This window comes from Microcebus murinus, chromosome 8, assembly GCF_040939455.1.
Source record: "Microcebus murinus isolate Inina chromosome 8, M.murinus_Inina_mat1.0, whole genome shotgun sequence".
Taxonomy (NCBI): Eukaryota; Metazoa; Chordata; class Mammalia; order Primates; family Cheirogaleidae; genus Microcebus; species Microcebus murinus.
In genome coordinates, this window is record NC_134111.1 from 23,499,550 (window position 1) to 23,521,314 (window position 21,765).

Sequence of the window (21,765 nt, forward strand, 5' to 3'; positions counted from 1 at the left end):
TCTTAGAGAATGCATTTGTTTAGCTTTCCTGAATCTCTTTTTTTAGAGAAAGGGACTGCAATATACTGAATGTGCCTAATTCCAAATAAACCTACAATGTCAGAACTTTGCCATCCATTTAACAGCCTGTAGTTTCTCTTCTCAAACTTATGTTGTATGAAGCAGTTACTAAACAGAGCAGGGAAGTTACAGAATTTGGGTCAGAGTTTGCCACAGTCTTAACATCTTTGCTTCTAGACAGTGAGTGCCTAAAGGAAAGGAGCTGCCCAGCATGATACCTAGAACAAAGAAGAAAATTTACAAACGTTGAATGTATGACTAGATTATTTAATTATTTCATTATGAAAATTAAAACTTGTGTTCACGAAAGTCTACCTAGGGAAGTTGAGTTATCCTCACAACAGAATTTTTTAATACTACTTATACCCAGATACTATGCCAAATTGGAAAGGCGATGATTCAACAGGTCTACTTTGTATGGCTTAGATTTTTACATCAATTTTAAGATTGAATTGTTGCAGATTAATACTTTTAAGACTAACAAAAAAAATACATTTTAAGTTCCTATATTAATCTACATATGCATGTGATACATGTCACCTACTCCCTTACATATATCTTCCCTCTTGTTACATATATGTTTAACCCTTAAATATTCTTGAGTGGATTTATTCCTAGGTTTACAAAATATAATTGCAATCCTTTATAAATTCTATTATTAATTTAAAAAACTGGTGACATATGCTTTATATTTGTAGAAGTATAGAAGTATATACCTCTGAATTTTATTAATATAAATGTTTTGAACTATAAGATTTTAAAATTTTATTAACATACACTTACAAAGCCCTAACAACACTGAGAAATTAATAGGTATCAGTATATTAGAATAATTTCTGCATCAGTTCTCTGTTGTGCTAATATTTCAAAAGATGGATCACTAAGCAGTGAACTAATAGTTGTTTAATGCAACTGAAACTACTCAGTGGTATTAAAATGCTAAATCAATAGCCATGAAAAAAACAGATCAAATGTGAGCATATTTATAAAACTGTCCTGGAACCTATGCAAAGAAATATAATTATGTCTGTATTAGTAGATCCTCAGGATAGGAGATTGAGATTTTAAAAACCTCAAAAGATGCTGGCTCTTGTGGCTGATGCCTATAATCCCATCACTCTGGGGGGCTAAGACAAGAGGATTTCTTGAGGCCAGAGTTCGAGACCAGTGAGACCCCATCTCTACAAAAAATTTAAAAATTACCCATGTGTGGTGGCACACACCTATAATCCCAGCTACTTGGGAGGCTGAGGCAGGAGGATTACTTGAGCCCAGAAGTTAGAGGCTACAGTGAGCTATGATCATGCCACTGTACTGCAGCCCAGGACGACAGAAACCCTGTCTCTTTAAAACAAACAAACAAACAAATAAATAATTAAATATTTTATCATTTTTGAAGTCATCTTGATCTGGTTATTAAAAGAGGAAATCTGGATTCAGTAACATAATAAATGAAAGAAAAATAAGTCATCAAATTGAAAAATATCTATGAAGAAAAATCTGCCTCTTTGCCTATCTTCCTAGTATTGTAAAAATATAGTTAATCCACGTTTCAATTTTAACACTCCTTTTTTAAACCAATGATATTTCTTATTTTATTTGAACATTGTTTTTTAAACAGGCTAGCTTATTTTTTATTAAGACAATGTAATTTGCCAAAATTTTGTAATTGTTCTCATCATAGAAATATTGTGTTCATTGATGTAACAGCTACATAATATTTATAAAATAATGTAATCTAACTATATTATTCTACATATAACAAAAAGTTCACTAAGTTTTAAATGTTGTAACAATTAAGACTGAAGTTTATCTTATGTGTTTCATTTCTTTCTTTTAAAAATGACTCTAAATTATATTAAAAACTATGCAATATGAAATTAAAATAAAAATACAAAAGTGTCAAAAAAGGAATTTTAAAAATTATGACTTTCTAGAGAAATTTCCTAAATTTTTTCTATCACTTACCAAATTCACTTTAAAATTTCCATCCCTGTCTGGGAATTATAATTACCTGAAAAGTTACTCAAAATATTAATCTCTGAGTCCCACTCTCAAATATTCCAATTTAATTGGTTTGGGCAAGTTCCAGACATCGGGATTTTTTAAAAAATCTCTCCAGGTGATTTTATAATACAAAAGTCTAAAAATTTCTTTTAAATATTGCATACTTTTATAATCTTACAAATTTAAATTTTTACTAAGTTCAACAAGCCTTTTAAATTTTGCTGGAAAGACTGTCATAATTGTGAGAATGTTGAAGGCAAGGGAACACTAAAGTTGTAGATAGGGAAAAAGACAGATATTAAAATGTAGATGATTAACTTCAAGGCCTCTAGATAAGTAAAATAAATGACATCAAAATCTAAATATTCTCTTTATAATGCTATCTTCAGGCAGTAGAAAACACCTTTTTCTGCTTCTGGGACTGTAAAAGTTGTAGAGACTGGCCATTAAAACACAGTTACACAAAAACAGGGAAATACCAATAAGTTTCATCCCAGGCTACACCTATAGAAGAATTATAATATTCTGAGTACTCTAAAGTGGAAATCTTTTTGGAGTTCACCAGAAGTGACATGATTATTTCCATGGCAGAACTGTTTCAGAAACATGAAACCTGAGTTCTGATGGAAGATAGTTATTCCATGGAGAAGTGGCATGGGGCTAACTGCCTATTCACTATTAGGTTATCTCAAGAAATGCTTTATTTCTTCTGAGAATACTTAGATTTTATAAGTTAAAGAATGGACAGGATAAGGAAACCCAAGTATTTCTTTTCTTCACCCCTGGCTTCTCTCTGAAGTGAATAAAAGTAAATATAGGTACTACCCTTCAGTTATCTTGTGCATTATCATTAGGATAGGATGTTGTACTTACCTCTCAAGCTAAAACCCTATTCTAAAATTTGCAATCATTTCTCTGATAGTCCCCAAACTGATACTTTTGAGATAGTGCAAATTATTAGAAATACTCAGATTATGCACTTCATTCATAATTATACTATTGTCTCAATTACAAAACAAGCACATCAAAATTAGAAATCTTTGCTCTGTAAAAGGTAATAAAACAAATGCTTTAGTCTGGGAGAAAATATTTGAGATCTACACAGCCAAAAAAAGACAAGAATCAAACAAAAATTTCTCAAAACTCAATGGTTAAAAAAAATCAGTTAGAACATAGGCAAAAGACATGACCAGACATTTCACAGAAGAAGATATGTAGATGGCAAATAAGCACATAAGAAGATGTTTGGCATAGAACATAGAAAATGCAAATTAAAATGATGATGAGATACACTACATACCTAACAGAATGGCTAAAATATGAAATAGTGAAAACACTAAATGCTGACAAGTATACAGAGAAGAACTAGATCACTGATACACATTGCTGGTGGGAATGTAAAATGGTACAGCCACTCTAGAAAACAATTTGGCAGTGTCTTATAAAACTAAACATACTAATACCATAAGACCCAGCAATTATACTACTGAGAATGTATGTCAGAAAAATGAAAACTGATGCTCACACAAAAATGTGTACTGCATGCAGTACCGTGATTGCTATGTGCATATAGGAATCTATATATCTAAATACACAAATACTAAAATGAATACAAGGAAAGCATGAAATCTGACAAGATCGGTGGATTGTATTAAAGTCAGCATCTGTGTTGTGACATTGTACTATGGTTTTGTGTAATATTCTGATCGAGGAAATTGGATAAAGTATACATGGGATCTGTCTGTATTTTTTTAATAACCGCATATGACTAAAATTATTTCAATACGCATTTCAATTGATGCGTAGATTCAATACGCATTCAATTTCAATACGCATTCAATTTCAATACGCATTTCAATTAATTTCTAAAATTATTTCAATACGCATTTCAATTGATAATAAAGCACATTATGCACCAACTCATGGAATATATTGCCCTAATCTTAATCTGATCTAAATTCTTCCTGGAAAATAGCCTTCTCATTTCACCCTGCTTTAAGAAGTCAAGGACATATATAGTTACAGATTTCAACATCTCCTACATCCTCCCTCACATAAATATTTTTTTCTGGAACTATTTATAATATATTTCTAGCCCTTGATGATTGGCAAAAATTATGTGCCTTGTGAAAATAACACATGCAAAAATGGAGAAAAGACCAAAATCAAAAACAACTTATTTCTTGAGAAGTGTTTATTCTAAAAGCATTTTAAAAGCTTTAATAATTATAGTTTATAGTTTGCCACAACTGTGTTTTTTAGCATGATAAGTAAAATAGAACAAAATATTTTGTTTCAAAAAGCACTGGATTGTGTCATTCAAATATTTTAAAATTATAGTTCCAGATATTATAATGCTAAACATTCCCTTATATTAGATTTATGTTAGATTTCCTATCCATACAGAAAAATTCAGTTTTATATACATATCATACACTTGTATGCCTTTTATGTCTGTTTTTCCTTTCAGTTAAGAATAAGGAAAGCCCTTTCTCCTTCTGTCACTTCTTTAAAAACGAGACTACATTTTCCTTCAAGATCCTGTTGAAATTACAACATAACACCAATTTGCCTACAACTCTTTCCCCTGTTTTTCTTCCCGACAAAAAATTAGTTGTTTACTTTATTTTCACAGTATCTACTTCTGCTACCTTTATGATGTTAAGAAAATAGTACTCATGAAACATTAAGTGATTTTGTTTTGTTTAACTCTACTAAAGATCTCAGTCAAACATCTTGTAATTATCTGTGACTTTTTCCTGCACTGCAATATGATCTTTTTGAGAATGGGTCCCAGTTTTATTTTTAGGGTCTGGCACCTAGTATACACTTCACAGCCTTTTTTAATAACCTCATTTTCCCCCTCACTGAATAACATTTAAATAAACAAATAAATAAATTAAATGAAAGTGTAACACATTTAAATTATTTGTGTGTATATGCATGTATAATTATAAGATTAATTTGCCAACTCTTCTGCCCTTTTCATTACCTACTATTAACATTTCTTTTGGGGTGCACAGCTTTAAGTATTGATTGTGCATCATATATAATAAAAATTAGTGTACTAAGTATATATAAATAACAAAACTGTATTATATTGAGCAAGGAAACATATTCAGGCATTTTTTAAAAAATCTTACTTAAAAAATTAGGTCACTTAAATTCTTTTGATGTGGTAAAAGTACTTATGAATGTTATCCATGAATATAATTCAAAAGCTACTTTATACATCATATGGGATAGAATGATTAAATAATAGAAAATTCTTGGTAGATTTCAAGAAGGTGCACTTGAAGGTTGAGTAAGCAAAGAACTTTTGATTGGAATTACATTAAAAATAAAAGGAAAATATCAAGAAAATAAAATATATAGTACACTAGATTCTTAAGAATAGCCATGAAGGATAATGCTGATTGACAAGCCAAGCTGTTTTATATGAGCTTAAGGGATAAAATTCATAATAGGAAGACATTTTAAACATATATATCACTAATAGTAAATTAAAAGCCTCTGATATGTAAACTGGTTTAAGGACTTAACGTATCCAAGGCTGAGCATTAAATCTTCACTCAGATTTACAGAATTTAGTTTAACAATGGATAACAGGAATGTTTATTTGTATTTAGCAAAAACAAAGTTATTCAGCCCAAATTGCCTGAAGGCTGCAATTACTCAGTCTTTCATAATATACACTCATAAAATGCCAAGTTGGGTGTTTTGATATGATTATGATGCACTTCTATTTTAAGTATGTCACATATGGATTTAACAGCAAACAAGCAAGAGAAATCAGTGAATTGCAATATAAAAACAATTCCAAAAACTAGAAAGTCTAGTGTAAGAGTGACATTGCCATGGAAAACTAGAATTTAAAAATTCAGAAATAATTAATTGTGAGGGCAAAATTGGCAGAGAGGTGAAATTGGTTCTTGCATACTCCTGGCTGCTTTGAAAAACCAACAACTATGTCCTAATTGGGTCTGCATTTCTCAGGAGTATGCAAGCTCTGGATTTTTCTCTTTCCTATGCTCCATGCTTGAAAGAGTAGTAGTTTTATTCCCTGATCTTTGCTTGAGGTCAGGTAATTACTATGTGAAATCAGCCTCTCTGGGCATAGCAAAATGGTTAAAATTTAATATCTCCTTTGGAAGCAGATAAACTTGTATTTGAATCTCAGCTTTACTATTCATAGTGAACAACTAACTTCTTTCAGCAAGGCTCAGTTTATGATCTATATAGGAAGGGTAAGAAACCCTTCCAGAAATTATTGCTGTGAGATGATTAATGCAAAACATTTTCCAGGTGGTTGGTATATTTTAAGTGCTTAAAAAGTAGTCACTATAATTATATTACTGTTGGGCCAAAGTGATCATGGTTCTCTGCTGTATCAAAGATCTCAGGAAAAGTACATCCAGACACAAATGTGTGGCTTCATGGTGAGAACACAGGCACTATAAACAATGACGGGTAACAAATGTTATGAGCTTACTCTTCCCCATGCTCACCAGATAGAACATGATGTTTTCTTCTCACATTCTGGGGGAAAAATGTATAATCTGGCAATAATATGCATGAAAAGAAAATTAACTGAACACTGGCTCTTCCTTCCCTAATCACCTAATTTTCTTCATGGAAATTGTTTAAGGAATCAGTAGACAGTTTAAGCTAGAGCTCATCCAGACAGATTCATCATGAAATAATAATTACAATACTTGCTTGTAATGAGTAAATAAAATCACAACAAGTAAACAATTCAGTGATAAATGTCCCTTTGTATTTAAGTATTTCATGAATGTGATGTTCATGTACAGCAGCAGAAACAGGTTTGATTTATTTTTTCGCACATTTATATATCCATTCATGGTACTGTAAAATTCCATTTTAGAAATCATCTCCAGGGAATAGTTCTGAAAGAACCTCTTAAAGTGAGATTACCATGATATGGATTCTTGAGAGTATTTCAAAATTTTTTCTGTATCAAGTATTTCCTTGTGAGACTCAACCGTGATTCTACATTAAGTAGCACTTTAAATTTATATATAAAACTGAAAAATATGTTGTCCAATTATTTGCATCACAATTTTAAATTGTCCAGAAAAACAGGAAAAAATAGTAGCAAAAAGCAATTTTTAAAAATAAAGAACACAATAATACTTTAGCATTTTTTAAATTAGTAAATAAATTATTAAATATATTTTAAGGATATAGTTCTGACACACAATGAGAATACTGTAACTTAAATAAAAGTTACTATGCAACATATTTTTAATCTATTTTAAACAATGTGAAGCCTATTGAGATAGATCAAAAATTATAATAGGGTTAGAATAAACATAAAAATAATTTGATTTCATCTTTATTCCCTGTGCTAGGAAGACTTGTTAATAATTAGATAACTCGACCATATAGATTTTTGCCTGTTCTGACTTTTTATAAGAAATTTCTGATTGAAGTACTAATGAAAGCCAAATGGCCACAGGGTTAAACACAGAAGGAAGAAGAAAGAATAAGAGGAATAAGTGGAAAAGTAAGTTCAGAAATTAAATGTTTCCAACTTTTGCTCCCTACGTAGCCATGCACTAATTTATAAACAACTCAGTTAACATAATTTTTGCATACCATACATGGAGAAAATTATGGTATAAATATAATCTGAGAGCATTTTAGTTTGTTTTTTACTCATCAGATACATCAAATGAAATGCAACATGAATCCAAGCCCAGATCACCAAGTGTGCACTTCCACTGGAAACATTCTTTCTAAATATCACACATTCACAAATTAATCCCACTCAACTAACATATATCAATAAATCATAGGTTTATTCAAGCCTATAAGAGTTTCTTACCATAGGATGGTAAACAACATTGACTTTATTCAACAAATATTTAGTGAGTATCTACTTACATGCCCATCATTGAGCTATGAGTTGAGGATGTAATGGTAAAGAAAACAGAAAGTAGTCCTTAACTATAGAATTTCATTTCAAGTTGATGAGGCAGTAGTTAATTAAATATTCAACAAGCAAATGGAAAATTTAAATAGTGATACAGCTAGAAAATAAAATACACAGTGTGCCCAAAATTCGTATTTTAAGAGACTCTAGCCTAGTCAGGAATGTCAGGGAAAGCTTCTTGAAAGAAATAATACTCGGCTTATTAGATAGGAGTGTGTGAACTAAGAAGGGGTAGGAAGGAGACATTCCTGGGCAAATGAATAATTTGTGAAAATGTAATGTTAGGGGAAGGAGTCTGACAATTAAGAGAAAATCAAAGAAGGGAAATATAGCTGGAGAAAGTTTTGGTTATGCTGCAATTCCTTTTAGATTGTTAAGCTCCATGAGGAGAGTGTCCATATCTCTTGTTTACCTTGTCTCTCAGTAACTGGCATATTATAGGAATTCAATTATTTTTTCCTTTTTTTCCTTCAAGATCCCCATTCATACAAACCAACATGTGGATCCTTCACCATGTTTCTTACTTTTTTATCATTAGGATGTAAGCATTACAAAGCAAGTATTATAAAGAGTCCTCTTTGTGTTGCCTATAGTGGTTAGCATAATACACTAATTATAGCAGCTTCTTAATGCATGGATTTGGATTTAAAAAGGAAAAGTTGATTGTGGAGCTGTCTTCCTTTCTTTATTCCTGTAATATTAGCATGTAGATATTTCTGTGACTATTATTTATAAAACATCTCAAACATTGTTTCCTTTTCTCCTTCTAGGCTAAAAAGAACATATTATCATACTCCATATAACAATATATACCAGAGTTACTATATGATAAGCTCAGTATAATAAAGTCATCCACCCTTGCTTCAATCAGAAAGCATGGCTAAAAAATGCCAGCTAATTTTTTGTTCATTTGACATCTCTATTTAGAGTTAGCCTAAGTAATTATGCATATCTGTCTACACAATTGCTCTACTTGTGAGTATATATATCATTGAATAAAATACAGAAAATTTTGTGTTCAAAACTTGCTGATGATTAGTTTTATGAGTCAACATGGCTAGGGTATGATCCCCGGTTAAACAAACACTAATCTGGGTGTTGCTGTGAAGGTATTTTGTCGATGTGATTACCATGCTCAGTCAGTTGACTGTAAGTGAAAGAGATTATACTCAAAAAGGAAATAACAAAGTGAAAAACCCTATAGAATAGGAGAAAATATTGGCAAACTATCTATTCAACAATGAATTAATAACCAGAATATATAAAGAGCTCAAACAACTCAATATCAAAATAACATAATCTAATTAAAAATGAATAAAAGATCTGAATAGACATCTCTCAAAAGAAGTCATAAAAATGTCCAACAGGTATATGAAAGAAATATTCAACCTCAGTAATTATCAGGATAATACAAATCAAAACCACAAGGAGATATCATCTTACCCCAGTTACAATGGCTATTCTCAAAAAAATAATGGTGGCTGATGAGGATACGGAGAAAGGGAAATGATCTCACAGTGTTGCTGGAAATGCAAATTGGTATAGTTGACCCTTGAACAGCAAGGATTTGAAATGCACAGGTTCACATGTTCGTGAAATTTTTTCAACCAAAGGCAGATGAGAAAATACAGTATTCATGAGATATCAAACCTGCTTATATGTGGGGTGACTTTTCATGTGTGTGCCTCTGTAGGGCTGGTTGTAGCATTTGAGTATGTGCAGAGATTGGTATACAAGTGTTCCTGGAACCAATCTCATGAATATACCAAGGGATAACTATACAGCCACCATGGAAAATGGCATGCAGGTTTCTCAATAAATTAAAAATAGAGCTACCATGCAATCCAGAAATCACATTACTAAGTATATATTCAAAAAATATCAGTATTTAGAGATCAATGTTGAAGAGATCTGCACTCCCATGTTTATTGCAACACTATTCACCACAGTCAAGATATGGAATAAAGCTAAGTCTTCACCAACAGATGAATTGATAAAGAAAATTAAGTACATATACACAATGGAACATCATTTAGCCATAAAAAAGAATGAAATCCTATCATGTGTAGCAACATACTTTGAACTATAACTTATTTTGTTAAGTGATATAAGCAAAGCACAGAAAGATAAATACTGCATGTTTTCACTCATATGTGGGAACTAAAAAAAGTGGATCTCATGAAGGCAGAGAGTTGACTGCTGGTATCCAGAAGCTGGGAAGGATACAGGGGAGGAAAGGGATGAAGAGAATATGGTTAATGGGTACAAAAATACAGTTAGATAGAAGGAATAAGATCTAGTGTTCAACAGTACAGTAGAGTGACCACAGTTACAATAATGTATAGTTCAAAATAACTAAGAGAGAAGAATTGGAATGTTCCCAACATAAAGAAAAATTAAGTGCTTAAGGTAATGGATAACCCAATTTCTCTGATTTGATCATTACATATTGTATGCATGTATCAAAATATCACATGTACCCCCCCCAAAAAAAAACAATATGTGCAACCATTATGTATCAACAAAGGGAAAAACTGTCCCGCCATGAGTAAGTATGGGTGTGTGTGTGAGTGCATCCTGTGATGGGGCAGTGTCTTGTCCAGGGTTGGTTCACTCCTTATACTCTAGAGTTGTTGGATAGAGTCACTGTGACCCTAAAATGGAATAAGTTAGTTAGAAAATGAATGACTGAATGAATACAAAGTAGTGTAAAATAAAATTTTTGAAGCATATAATAATCATACAAGTGCATGACAATAGCTGATGTGGTATGAATGTACTCAGCAAGCCCACTGTATTTGTTATTACTTGTTTTTGAATTGTGTAGTAGCTGGAGGTACTCCTTACAGTTTCACTTTGCAAACACTATTCCTTGGTTTAACCAACCACCACTGTGACTGCAGTCACTAACTGATTTGCCAAAAGTTGTTTAAATAATTATCTTGTTTTTACTTATCTTTCTTAAATCTATGTATAGCTCACATTATTTAAATGTTTAATATTAAAAGTATTCTGGGTCTTTATTTAGAAATTTGGTGATGGTTTTGCAACCATAGGAACTTAACTCTTATTTCTATCAATTAGCCTATGGTGAAATTGGTTTCATTATGCAAGTATGTCATTTGCTTAAAGTTGCAGTTTCCAAGAACGTATCAATGACTTTAAGTGAGGATTTTCTACATATGCGTATGTACACAAACACATTAATTGGTTTGCATTGCTATAAAGGAATACTTAAGACTGAGTAATTTATAAAGAAAAGAGGTTCATTTGGCTCATGGTTTAGCAGATTGTGTGAGGAGCATGGCACCAGCAACTGACTTTAGTGAGGGCTTCAGGGAGCTTTCAATTAAAGTGGAAGGTGAAGGGGAAGTAGGTAGATCACATGGCAAAAGAATAAGCAAAAAAGGATGTGTAGTCAAGCTGCTTTAAAAAAAAAAAAAAAAACAGCTCTTGCATGAACTAATAAAGTGAGCACTAACTCATTATCATAGGGAAAGCACAAAGCCATTCATGAGGGAATCTGCCCCCTGACCCTATTACCTCCCACCAGGCCCCCACATCCTTCACTGGGCATCAAATGACAATATGAGATTTGGAGGGGCCAAATATCCAAACTATTATTATACATATCATTGGCTCTGTTTCTCTGGTAGAGCCCTGACTGTTGCAGATCTTCTTTTTAGGGTCAGCTCATGAAAGAACATATTAGTATATACATTTTTTTTACAAAGGATGTTTTTAATGCATTTAAAAATGACTTTAAAACAAAAAATTTGTGAAACAAATGCTTAATTTTATAAATGAGACTCAAAACCAAAAGCATACCTTATTGGCTACATTAACATGGTTTTACTAGTCCACTGTTTTCAATGATATAACTTTATTATTTCTAGAAATTCTTACCCAGGAAGATAAGAGTTGCAAAGGATATGAGGACTGAACTCTGATCTTTTCCTTTGTCCCCCCAAAAAATTCCTTTATAAGGGGGCCTGGTGAATCATGCCTACAAATGATATAAATTCAGGAAACAGGTTTTTTGATGTGGTTTACTTCCCAATCTGATTCCGATATAGCATCACATCAAAGATAGAAGACCCTTAACTTAACTCAAGCATTCCTTTCTGCTGATTCCTAGTCTTTTGGACAAAACCTAACTTTTGTAGCCAATTGTCAACTAAAGAATTCTTAAATCCACTTATGACTTGTAAGCCCCACTTTGAGATGTCCCACCTTTTGGGCCAAACCAATGTATGCCTTCCATGTACTGCTTTGTGACTTTACCAATAATTCTTATCTCCTCAAAATGCAGAAAACCAAACTGTAACTCAGCCATAGTGAGTCCACTTGTTCAAGGCTTCTTGGGTGTGGCTCCAGGCCATGGTCCTGAAATTTGACTCAGAATAAACCTCCTTAAATTAATTTACAGAGTTTATCTTTTTTTCCATTCACAAACATAATAATATAATAATGAAAGTTGATTTCAAGAACTTTCTGAAATACCTATCAATTCTAAAGCAAAAAAAAACATGAAATGACAGTTTATACTTTAAGACTCTTTGAATCACTTTCCCTCAAAATCTTCTTGCTATATTCGCCAACTTGAAATTATCATCTAATGATTCTTACTCAAGCCTAGTCAAGTCTTCAATTGACAGACCTACCTTAAACCAGATTGCAAAATCTCAATTACTATTTCAACTTTGCCTTTCCCCCTCTGAGAATACTAGCACGAGTTAGCTGATTAGTGTTCTCCTTTACCACTGTAAGCAAGAAACTCAACTTTGTCTAACACGTTAACTTCCATGTGAGTTGTATTTAACTCATGCTAGTTTTGATCCTAGGGCCTCTTGAAGCATATGTAATGCGCATGTCTCTTTACCTTGGGAGCCATGTGAACTATTTTTCAAGTTGCAAATAACTCATGCACAAAAAATAATTTAAAAATAACAAATTTTTCATTAAATTAGAAGGATCATTTTGTTTTCAAAGTTTTTATTCTATTTTTGTAATAAAATACTATGGCCCCAAGGAAAAAAATGTTTTTTCTAGTGTGGCAGTCAATGTGCTGAACAACAAGTTGTTTGGTAATATTCTAAGGAGCCAGCATTCAACACAGAGAAGAAGAAAATATACATTCATAAATTCACTACACAATTAAATATTAAGATTTTATTATATTTAATTTGAATATTTTTATTAAATATAAATTTATATAAACATAACTGAAATTTACTTATACAGTTAAAATCTTTGATAAAGATGAAAATTCCCTTTCAGATGTTATTATTGTCCCCTCCCAAAGACAACTGCTATTATAAAATCGGTGTGTATATTTCCAGTCTACTTCTTTCCATAGTTTTATAAATATGTATATCTAGGAGCAATATATATTAACGCTTTGTATTTCATTTTGAAATTATATAAATGACATCATACTGTAAATATGTAAGTATTATACTGCTAATTACTTTTCTCAATGCTTTTTGAGATATATGTGGAAAAAAGCAAAATATGCCACCCCAAAATACACTTCTTTGGTATATTTTGAGATGGCTATTCAGAGGGGCTGCAGATACAGGAATAGCTCTGAAAAGCTGTCCTTTGTGGGGAAACTTGCATCTGTAGAGAAAATCTACATTAACAAAGTAAAACAGCAGATGCACATGCTTTCTTTATGGCCTCCTTATCTGCCTTATCCGGATTTAGGAAAAACTTAACTCATGTGGAAAGGGTACTAAAAGTCTGACAATTTTACAGATTTGATAGAGAAACTTTTGAAACAGATTCCCATTTATTCTTTCTGAAGGCTGCTACCTGTGAGGCTTCATTTGCATAACCAGACAGCCCTTGCTTGCCATGCCTTTTGTCCCCCGCCCCCTCTCTGATAATCTGTCACCATGCTCCAAGCCTCTATTCTTTTCTGTACAATATAAAAACTTCAGTCATATGGCTGTTTTTGGAGTCTCATATTTGTGAGACTTCTGTTTTCATGTGCACATCAATAAATTTGTATACATTTTCTCCTATTAATATGTCTATTGTCAATTCATTTCAGCAGATTTAGACTCAAACTTTCAGAGGGAAAGTTTGAACTTCTCTACACATATATATGTATGTATGTTTATATACACACGAACATATGTATTATATTTTAACAATGAACAAGCTGCATTTATTTTATTCATTCCTCTTTTAATAAGGATTTAGTATCTTTTCAATTTTTTTATATTATGATAAACAGGGATTTAATGTAATTCCTTGTACTTGCTTCCTTGAGCACATATATAAGATCTCTCTAAGGTATGTAAGTAAGTGTGGAATTGCTAGAACATGAGATATTGCATATGTGGCTTAAATTCTAAAAATAACACCAAAGTTACATACTATTATGTCCATTTTATAGATAATATAACTGAGCCTTAGAAAATGAAAGAGACTTGTTTAAAGTCACAGAGTTAATAAGTATAGAAGCAGAGATTCATATCCAGATTTGTTTGGCTGCCCAAACAACTTTTCTCCAACCATGTTGTCCTTCAAACATGCAAAAGGAATGTTTTATATTCATGTGAAAATTGCTTTAAGTTGTCCTTAATTTCTGTGTTTCTGAATTTGCTTTTTCTTTTTGTACTCAGACTTTGAACAATTTAGTTCATTTAATTTGCATTGTCAGTTAAGAATGGTGAATGTTAACAAACGAGATCTTAGTGACATCTATGGATGGAATCGACTCTTAACTCTTCACTAAACTCATTTATAGTCTTAATACTACAATCAAATCATTCAAATTCTAGTCTATTGGGCCTAACATACATACACTAGTGCTACTACTGGCAGGCTGTATTATTAAGGCCCAGATGTTTTTCCTCACAAGCTTTTTAATTCAATTCTCATGAGAACTTTATAAAACAAACATTTTGTCTTAATTATACGAATAAGGAAATCAAGCACCACCAAGCTAACAGTAACTTGCTCAAGGTCATTATGTTATATTTTCTTAATGGAACCTAAAGTAATTAGATTCCCGTGCCCCTTAAGGAAAAGGACAGTGTTAAATTTTTATCAACAGGCCTGGTACAAAATCTGATATTCAACAAAAATCTGTATATTGAATGAGTGAATGTCTGGCTAACAGGCCATACTCAATGCTGATTTAAGGTATAGTTTGTAATGAGGTTCTGAGTTATTTATGCCAAAATAGTATGTCTTGAAGAAATTAAAGTTTACTAAAAGTATGACTTCGAGAATTTATTTTAAAATAATTTTCAAATATAATAACTGACAAAGAATAGATATCTACTATTTATCACTGAGTCATCATCCATATCTATGATATATACATCATCCATATACATCCGTACACATAAGATTTTCAAAGATGTTTTATGGGAATAAGTCAAAGCCCTCTGTTGGCACCATTGTGTCGTGTTACATCTAATGATTTACAAAGGTTGGCAAAGGTAAAATAACAAGCTAAATAAACACATTGCAGAGTGAATGAAAACTTAAAAATATCACTTGGTGTACAACACCTGAGGGGTTAACTACGAACTGTGAATAGTTAACAGTAATTCCTGTTATTAACTTTTTAAAAAATATAAGCTATTAGGGTTTTTTCCTTAATTTATTTTGAACAGGGAAATGGATATTTAGTATAGAAGATAAGGTTTTTCCCCAGTATTGAAACAAGCATATAAATTAACATTTTGGTAAAACTTATGGCTACAATGTAAGGACCTGATTTGCTTATATTATTTCCACCATACTCACTTTTCAGTATTCAATATTCTGAACAATTCCAGATAAGTACCAAACTGAATTGCTTTAGTCCAAATTAAGTCTTTTGTATGGTGCCTAATCTTGTAGAGCACCTTGTTTCTTTTGTTCTGTCATCTTCCCCACACAAAAGTATGAGCATTTCAATCTGCCTTTAATTTCTAACACTACCCTGAATTCCAATTACATACAAATCTTAGAACAGTCTAAAGAAAAGAGTTATTATCAGTACACTTTATATCAGAGTTTTATTCTATATCCTATAGACTATGTGAAAAGTATTATTTATTCCAAATCTCAGTGAAATTATACCTTTATTGAATCATCACTATTAAAAATGAGCTATTTCAAGTCAGTATATTTCTACATTTCTAAAACTAAGAAAAAATTACTGAAAAGCTTCATGGTATATCAATTCATTTCTCAGATTCAAAAAATATACAGTATTCAACTCAAAGCAAAATTATGACTTTCTTTTGTATATTTCATCATATATGCATTTAATGATACCACAATTCAGGTTCATTATTAAATTTTTTAAAAAGGTACTTTGAAATGACAAATAGGCAATGTTTATTCTTGCCTTGCACAGATATACAAGAAAATATGAGACAAAAGTGATTAAGGTTAAAAAACATTATTATGATATAGAGATATCTATGTCCAAATAGATAACATATATTCTAAAAGAATTTTGGACTTAAGATTTTCAAAGATGTTTTGTGGGAACAAGTCAAAGCTCTCTGTCAGCACCATTGTGTTACATCTGATGATTTGCAATGGTTGGCCACAGTAGAATAACAAGCTAAATAAACACATTGCAGAGTGAATGAAAACTTTTGAAAACTAAATACTAAATATCTAAACCCAAATCATTGTAACTATTAATAATGACACAATAGTCATGATCGGGGTACCCTCAGTAGTTATATTGCCATTGCCTCATTGTATTAGATATTCACCAGTGAAAATAAGATATTTGTTAATTACACTAAATTTTTTAGTAACTTCAGTACTTAATACATTGCAAAAATTCTTATAGTAAAAGGATTTATCTTCTTATCCATATAATGAATGTTTCCTCCTTACCCAACAGAGACCCAATAGATCAGTGAAATTGATCAATTCCTGAATTAATTTTTATCACTAATCTGTAATATTTTCTTTCAGGCTTTAGATCAAAGATACATTGAACAGTATACTTTGTAACATTAAAAACTGTAGTGACTTTAACTATTAAAAAGGAATACTTACCAACTGGTTCCTTCTGATTCTGAAAGAGAATCTTGCTATTGCTGCCATCCATGTTTGCCATGTTAATTGTGTTTCCATCTGTCCAGTAGAGTTTCCTTAATTCAAAGAAATATAGATTAAAAATATTAGATGTAGACTTACTTGCTGAGTAGACACACACACATAATAACAAACTAAACATCAAAATATATTCTTGGCTTGGGATTAATGTCATTCTTTTTAGGAATCCCCAAAATTGTTGAGCCATTTGTTGACAATAACCTATATATTTGCCTGGGAAGAAAGCACCTTTCTTGCTTTATCCTGCTATTGAAAAAAATAATAATAATCTCACTCCCTTTTTCCTCTTACATTCAAAATTGAATATTTAAGTACAAGTACAGTAAATTATTTGCATTTTAAGTAATTCATCAAGACTTAACTCTCTTAGCTGTAAAGAAATCAGACACTGTAGAGGGGAATAAACTCATTTCAATGATTCCTGTTGTTTAAGTGCTGGAGAGAAAGAGTTTAGCCCTATGTGAGCTTCCTCAAGCGTACAAGATGACTAACCGGAAGACTGGGGAATCTGATCTACTTAGCAGTGACCATAATAACATCAACATGCAGTAAATATACTATTAAATCACTGGCATTGGAAATATGATCAACCACTTTCTCCAACATCGCTTTTTATTAGAAACTCTCATTCCTTATAACAATATAAATAAAAAGTCTATTTTACACAGATAATAAATCTCTAACCAGGGATCTCTTAAAGTTTCCACATTTCCATTTGCTTTTTTTTACTCCATAGCTGTTATATCTGTGTCCTCTAAATTAAACAATTCTTTCATATAAAATCAGAGAAAAAGTATGTGAAATTTTGGAAAAACTTAAAAAAAATAATCATACTTTACCCCCTGACTGGGTGAGCTGCAAGACACTGTGGCTTATCGATTCCATGGATGATTGAAGTTTTCAAAGAGCCATCTAGTCTTGCCACATTAATTTGTGTTTCATCAAATTCTGAGCTAATCCAGTATAAATTACGAGAGACCCAATCCACAGCTAGCCCTCTGATACTCTGAATATCTGTAAAACAGGGAAGAGAAGATTTAAAAGTGAATGAAGTTTCTCATTCTGTTGGCTTTCCAAGTAGTTATTTTCTATCAAACGGTAAATTTAATTTATACTTTAATTTGTTAGCTAAAATTGTACAAGATTGTAATCTCATTCCCTTATCAGCCCTTCTTAAGGCATGAATAATCATTAATGTCTTACTGCGGGGCCATTTGAAAACTTAAAGCAACAATTAGCATTGAAATTATACTACCAGTCAATGATTCACTTGTAAACACTTAGGGGCACATTCAGGCAGCAGTCTTATGGGCTAAGGTGACCAAAATTCAAATTAGGGTAATAGCTTCTCTAGTTGGTAGCACATCTTTCTAGTTAGGAGAAAGTACTTGTGGCCGATCAACAAATGGGCTATTTTATGTTTTAAGTGCCAATTTGTTACTGAAATAAGATAAAACAATTCAACTTTCCTAAAAAAAAAAAAAATCACCAGAGTTGAGTATCTTTCAAAATAGATAATTAACAAGAATTGACTGATGAAAGAAACTAAAATCCTTTTAACATTCCTCCAGTGTGGATCCTGTAGAAATTACTGAAATCTAATTAAATTCAGATTCATTGCATCCAATATGAATATTTGTATTTGGGTTGCTAGTTCTTCATTATTGAAATAGACATCTTTAAAAACAATGATGGAGTTTAGATATAAATATAATTGCACATTTTAACTAAGAAAAAATTAAGATAAAAATAAAGTTATAAATGATAGGTACTAGAAAATCTCTTAAAAATATTAATACATAAAGTAAGCCACTTTAGTCCCCAATCTATGGCATTTAACTACTCTACCTTGGTTTTGTGTTTATTTTGCAAAGTTATAATATTTTCTAGCATTTTGTATTTCTAGAGTTTTCTATACTGTTGGTTAGACAGTTAGGGAGCTCCAGCTCCTCACCAGAACAAGGTTGGCAACTGCCACACCTGGGGGAGAGGGGAACACCCTGTGAATCTGCCAATCAGAACTTAGCACAGTGGCGGCACGCTGAGGACTCTCTAGCCCATAGGCCAAGCAGCACAGGTACAATTGAGTCTGGAAGGTAACTTAGGCCAACCTAAGGCTAATTATCATGTCATTCACTTAAATCTATTTTGTGGTTCAGCCCCACAAATGGGCTTTCAGAGAGGCTCATGGGAGATCTACCTGCACAGTAAGACTAAGGTCATATAACTACCAAATGTCCATCAAACTAGTTCCATGATGATGTCTGAAGCCTGGTAGGCCGCTACCTGGACACTATAAAACAAGATCCAGACCATAATCAAGGACTCTTTTGCTACAACAAGGGACTAGTTGTCATCCGTAGCATATGTATCTTGCTTGCTCTGTAAATTTAAATCTTGTGCTTGCCCTATAATCCTATCTTGCTCCCCCTCAATAAATTTCACCTCATGCTTGCCTTACTTTGATGTGTCTGCTCATTCTTTAGCCAAGAGCACACAAAGAACCGAGAACACAGAACGAGATTGCCAAACCTGAGAATACCACTGTTTCTAAACTTACAAGACACCTGGAGGCTGTTAAAATGAAAATTCTAATTCAATAGTTCTGGAGAGAGGCCCAAGATTCTGCCACTGCTCAAGGTAGTGATTCCAATCAAAGCTTCAGAATTGCTGTTGTTTAGCTTTAATGGAATTGCTATATCTTCCCTCTTATTATTTTCAAAAGAAGCCACAAAGCTAGAGTTTTTCATGTGAAAGTGAAAAATCCAGACTTGTTAAATTTGCCAACTAGTTCAAAATTTAAGACACAAGACAAGTTGTGGAGGTATGGCCATTCTGAGGCAGCTATAAAGTATAGCATTGGAATGGTAGGCTTCCTTTATGTTCTTGAATATCAACTAAGCCTACTTTTCTTCTCATAAATCCTTTAATCATCCCTAAGTAACTTTTAATCACAGCTCCCTTAGAAAATATTTCTCATGTTTCCAGTTCTCTTCAAATCAACAACCCTCACACTCTGCAAGTTAACTTCCATCATTAATTTATAAGTAAGTCAGTGAATGGCAAATGTGAATTTCCTTAAGTTTTCAACCCCAAACTTCAAATTTCTTTTTATTTTTAGCTATTCTCATACAGTTCTCTCTTTTTATTTCCAGAGAAAACTAATATACAACTTCTTTAAAATTAAACATGCCATATCTTGTACTTATTTATTTGCCTAAGTCAGAATCTTTATTCCTTCTTCACTCTCTGGAGTTTATTGGTTGCTGAGAGGCAATATTGATGTAATGAGAAGATTTGGGTTCATGTTCCAAATTGAGTGCTTATTTTTGTTATTAATCAAGTCATTTAAATATCTCCAGCCTCTTATCTATAAAATGGTGCTAATTGTAGATAGTACATAGTATTATTATGAATATTAAAGTAGATAATGTAGCTCAATGTAGAGCTGAGGAATCCTTTTGCCAGTCTAAATACTTAATACTTTTTTCATTTTACCTTGGATTGCTTGGTATTGGCAAAAATAATAAAATGAGTTTTTATTTCCCCTAAAATACATATTCTCCATAGATTTGTGGGGGGGGGAGGTGCTCTGCTGCTCAAAATCCTTTTATTCATTTCTAATGCACTCTTTATCATATGGCCTAGAGAATATATTACACTCTTAAATTGCAAAGTATGGTCAAATGTAAGTTATTAATACCTATTTAGTCCTTGTCAGTTCTATAGCTATGCTCTCTTGAATCTATTTCTACCTTTAATATTACAATAATATCTAGTCTGTTCCTTTTCTAAGCAATTGATTTAGTTGCTGCCAGGTTTATTTTTCTGACTAGAGAGCTTTGAGTCATGACCTTCACTTGCTCCACAGTATTCAATAGCTTCCAATCACCTAGAATGTGATGTCTAAATTCCTTAGCCTAGCTTACTATATGTCTAAATATAGCTACAATACCTTCCCAACTCTATTTATCACTATTTTTATCCAAATACCTACACGTAAGTCATATTAGTGTGTTTTCAGATTTCCAGACTTGTCCCGACCTTTCCCAATGATAGGGAAACTATTTAGACTTCATACCCTAACCCATTTCCACTTGCATGAATTTTAGGCAAATAGGCCAGCTGGTAGGCAACATCACCCTTCAATCACAAAAACTTAATTATTTCTCCTGTATGCCACGGCTGAAAAGATTTTGTCCATCTGCCTAACTCAACAGGACTGTATCTGGTTGATCCCTTGCTACCTAAGGTAGTTATTTGGCAGATATATTACTACTTTCACATATACTTCGAGGGAAAGCTTCTTGTTAATTTATCTTTATAGTCTCTCTCCCCAGATATATACAATATTGCCTGCAATATAAATACTTTTAATTAATTCATGAATAAATTCTAGACTAGATACATAGTCTAAAATTTTAAGAATATGTGAACTGAGCTAAAAAAAAAGTTTCTGAGGCCGGGCGCTGTGGCTCATGCCTGTAATCCTAGCTCTTGGGAGGCCGAGGCGGGCGGATTGCTCAAGGTCAGGAGTTCAAAACCAGCCTGAGCAAGAGCGAGACCCCGTCTCTACTATAAATAGAAAGAAATTAATTGGCCAACTGATATATATATAAAAAATTAGCCGGGCATGGTGGCGCATGCCT

General features: G+C 32.4%; 1 protein-coding gene across 2 annotated transcripts in view; it reads right to left on the reverse strand.

Annotated features, from left to right (window-relative positions):
- LRP1B (LDL receptor related protein 1B) overlaps positions 1-21,765 on the reverse strand; it is a 1,745,675-nt gene that overhangs the window by 526,350 nt on the left and 1,197,560 nt on the right. For both annotated transcript variants that reach the window (XM_020288518.2, XM_076005497.1), the window contains exons 30-31: positions 17,956-18,130; positions 17,057-17,151 (exon numbers count right to left, since the gene is read on the reverse strand). In XM_020288518.2, coding sequence (XP_020144107.2) covers positions 17,057-17,151; positions 17,956-18,130 — 270 coding nt within the window. The remainder of the gene's footprint in view (positions 1-17,056; positions 17,152-17,955; positions 18,131-21,765) is intronic.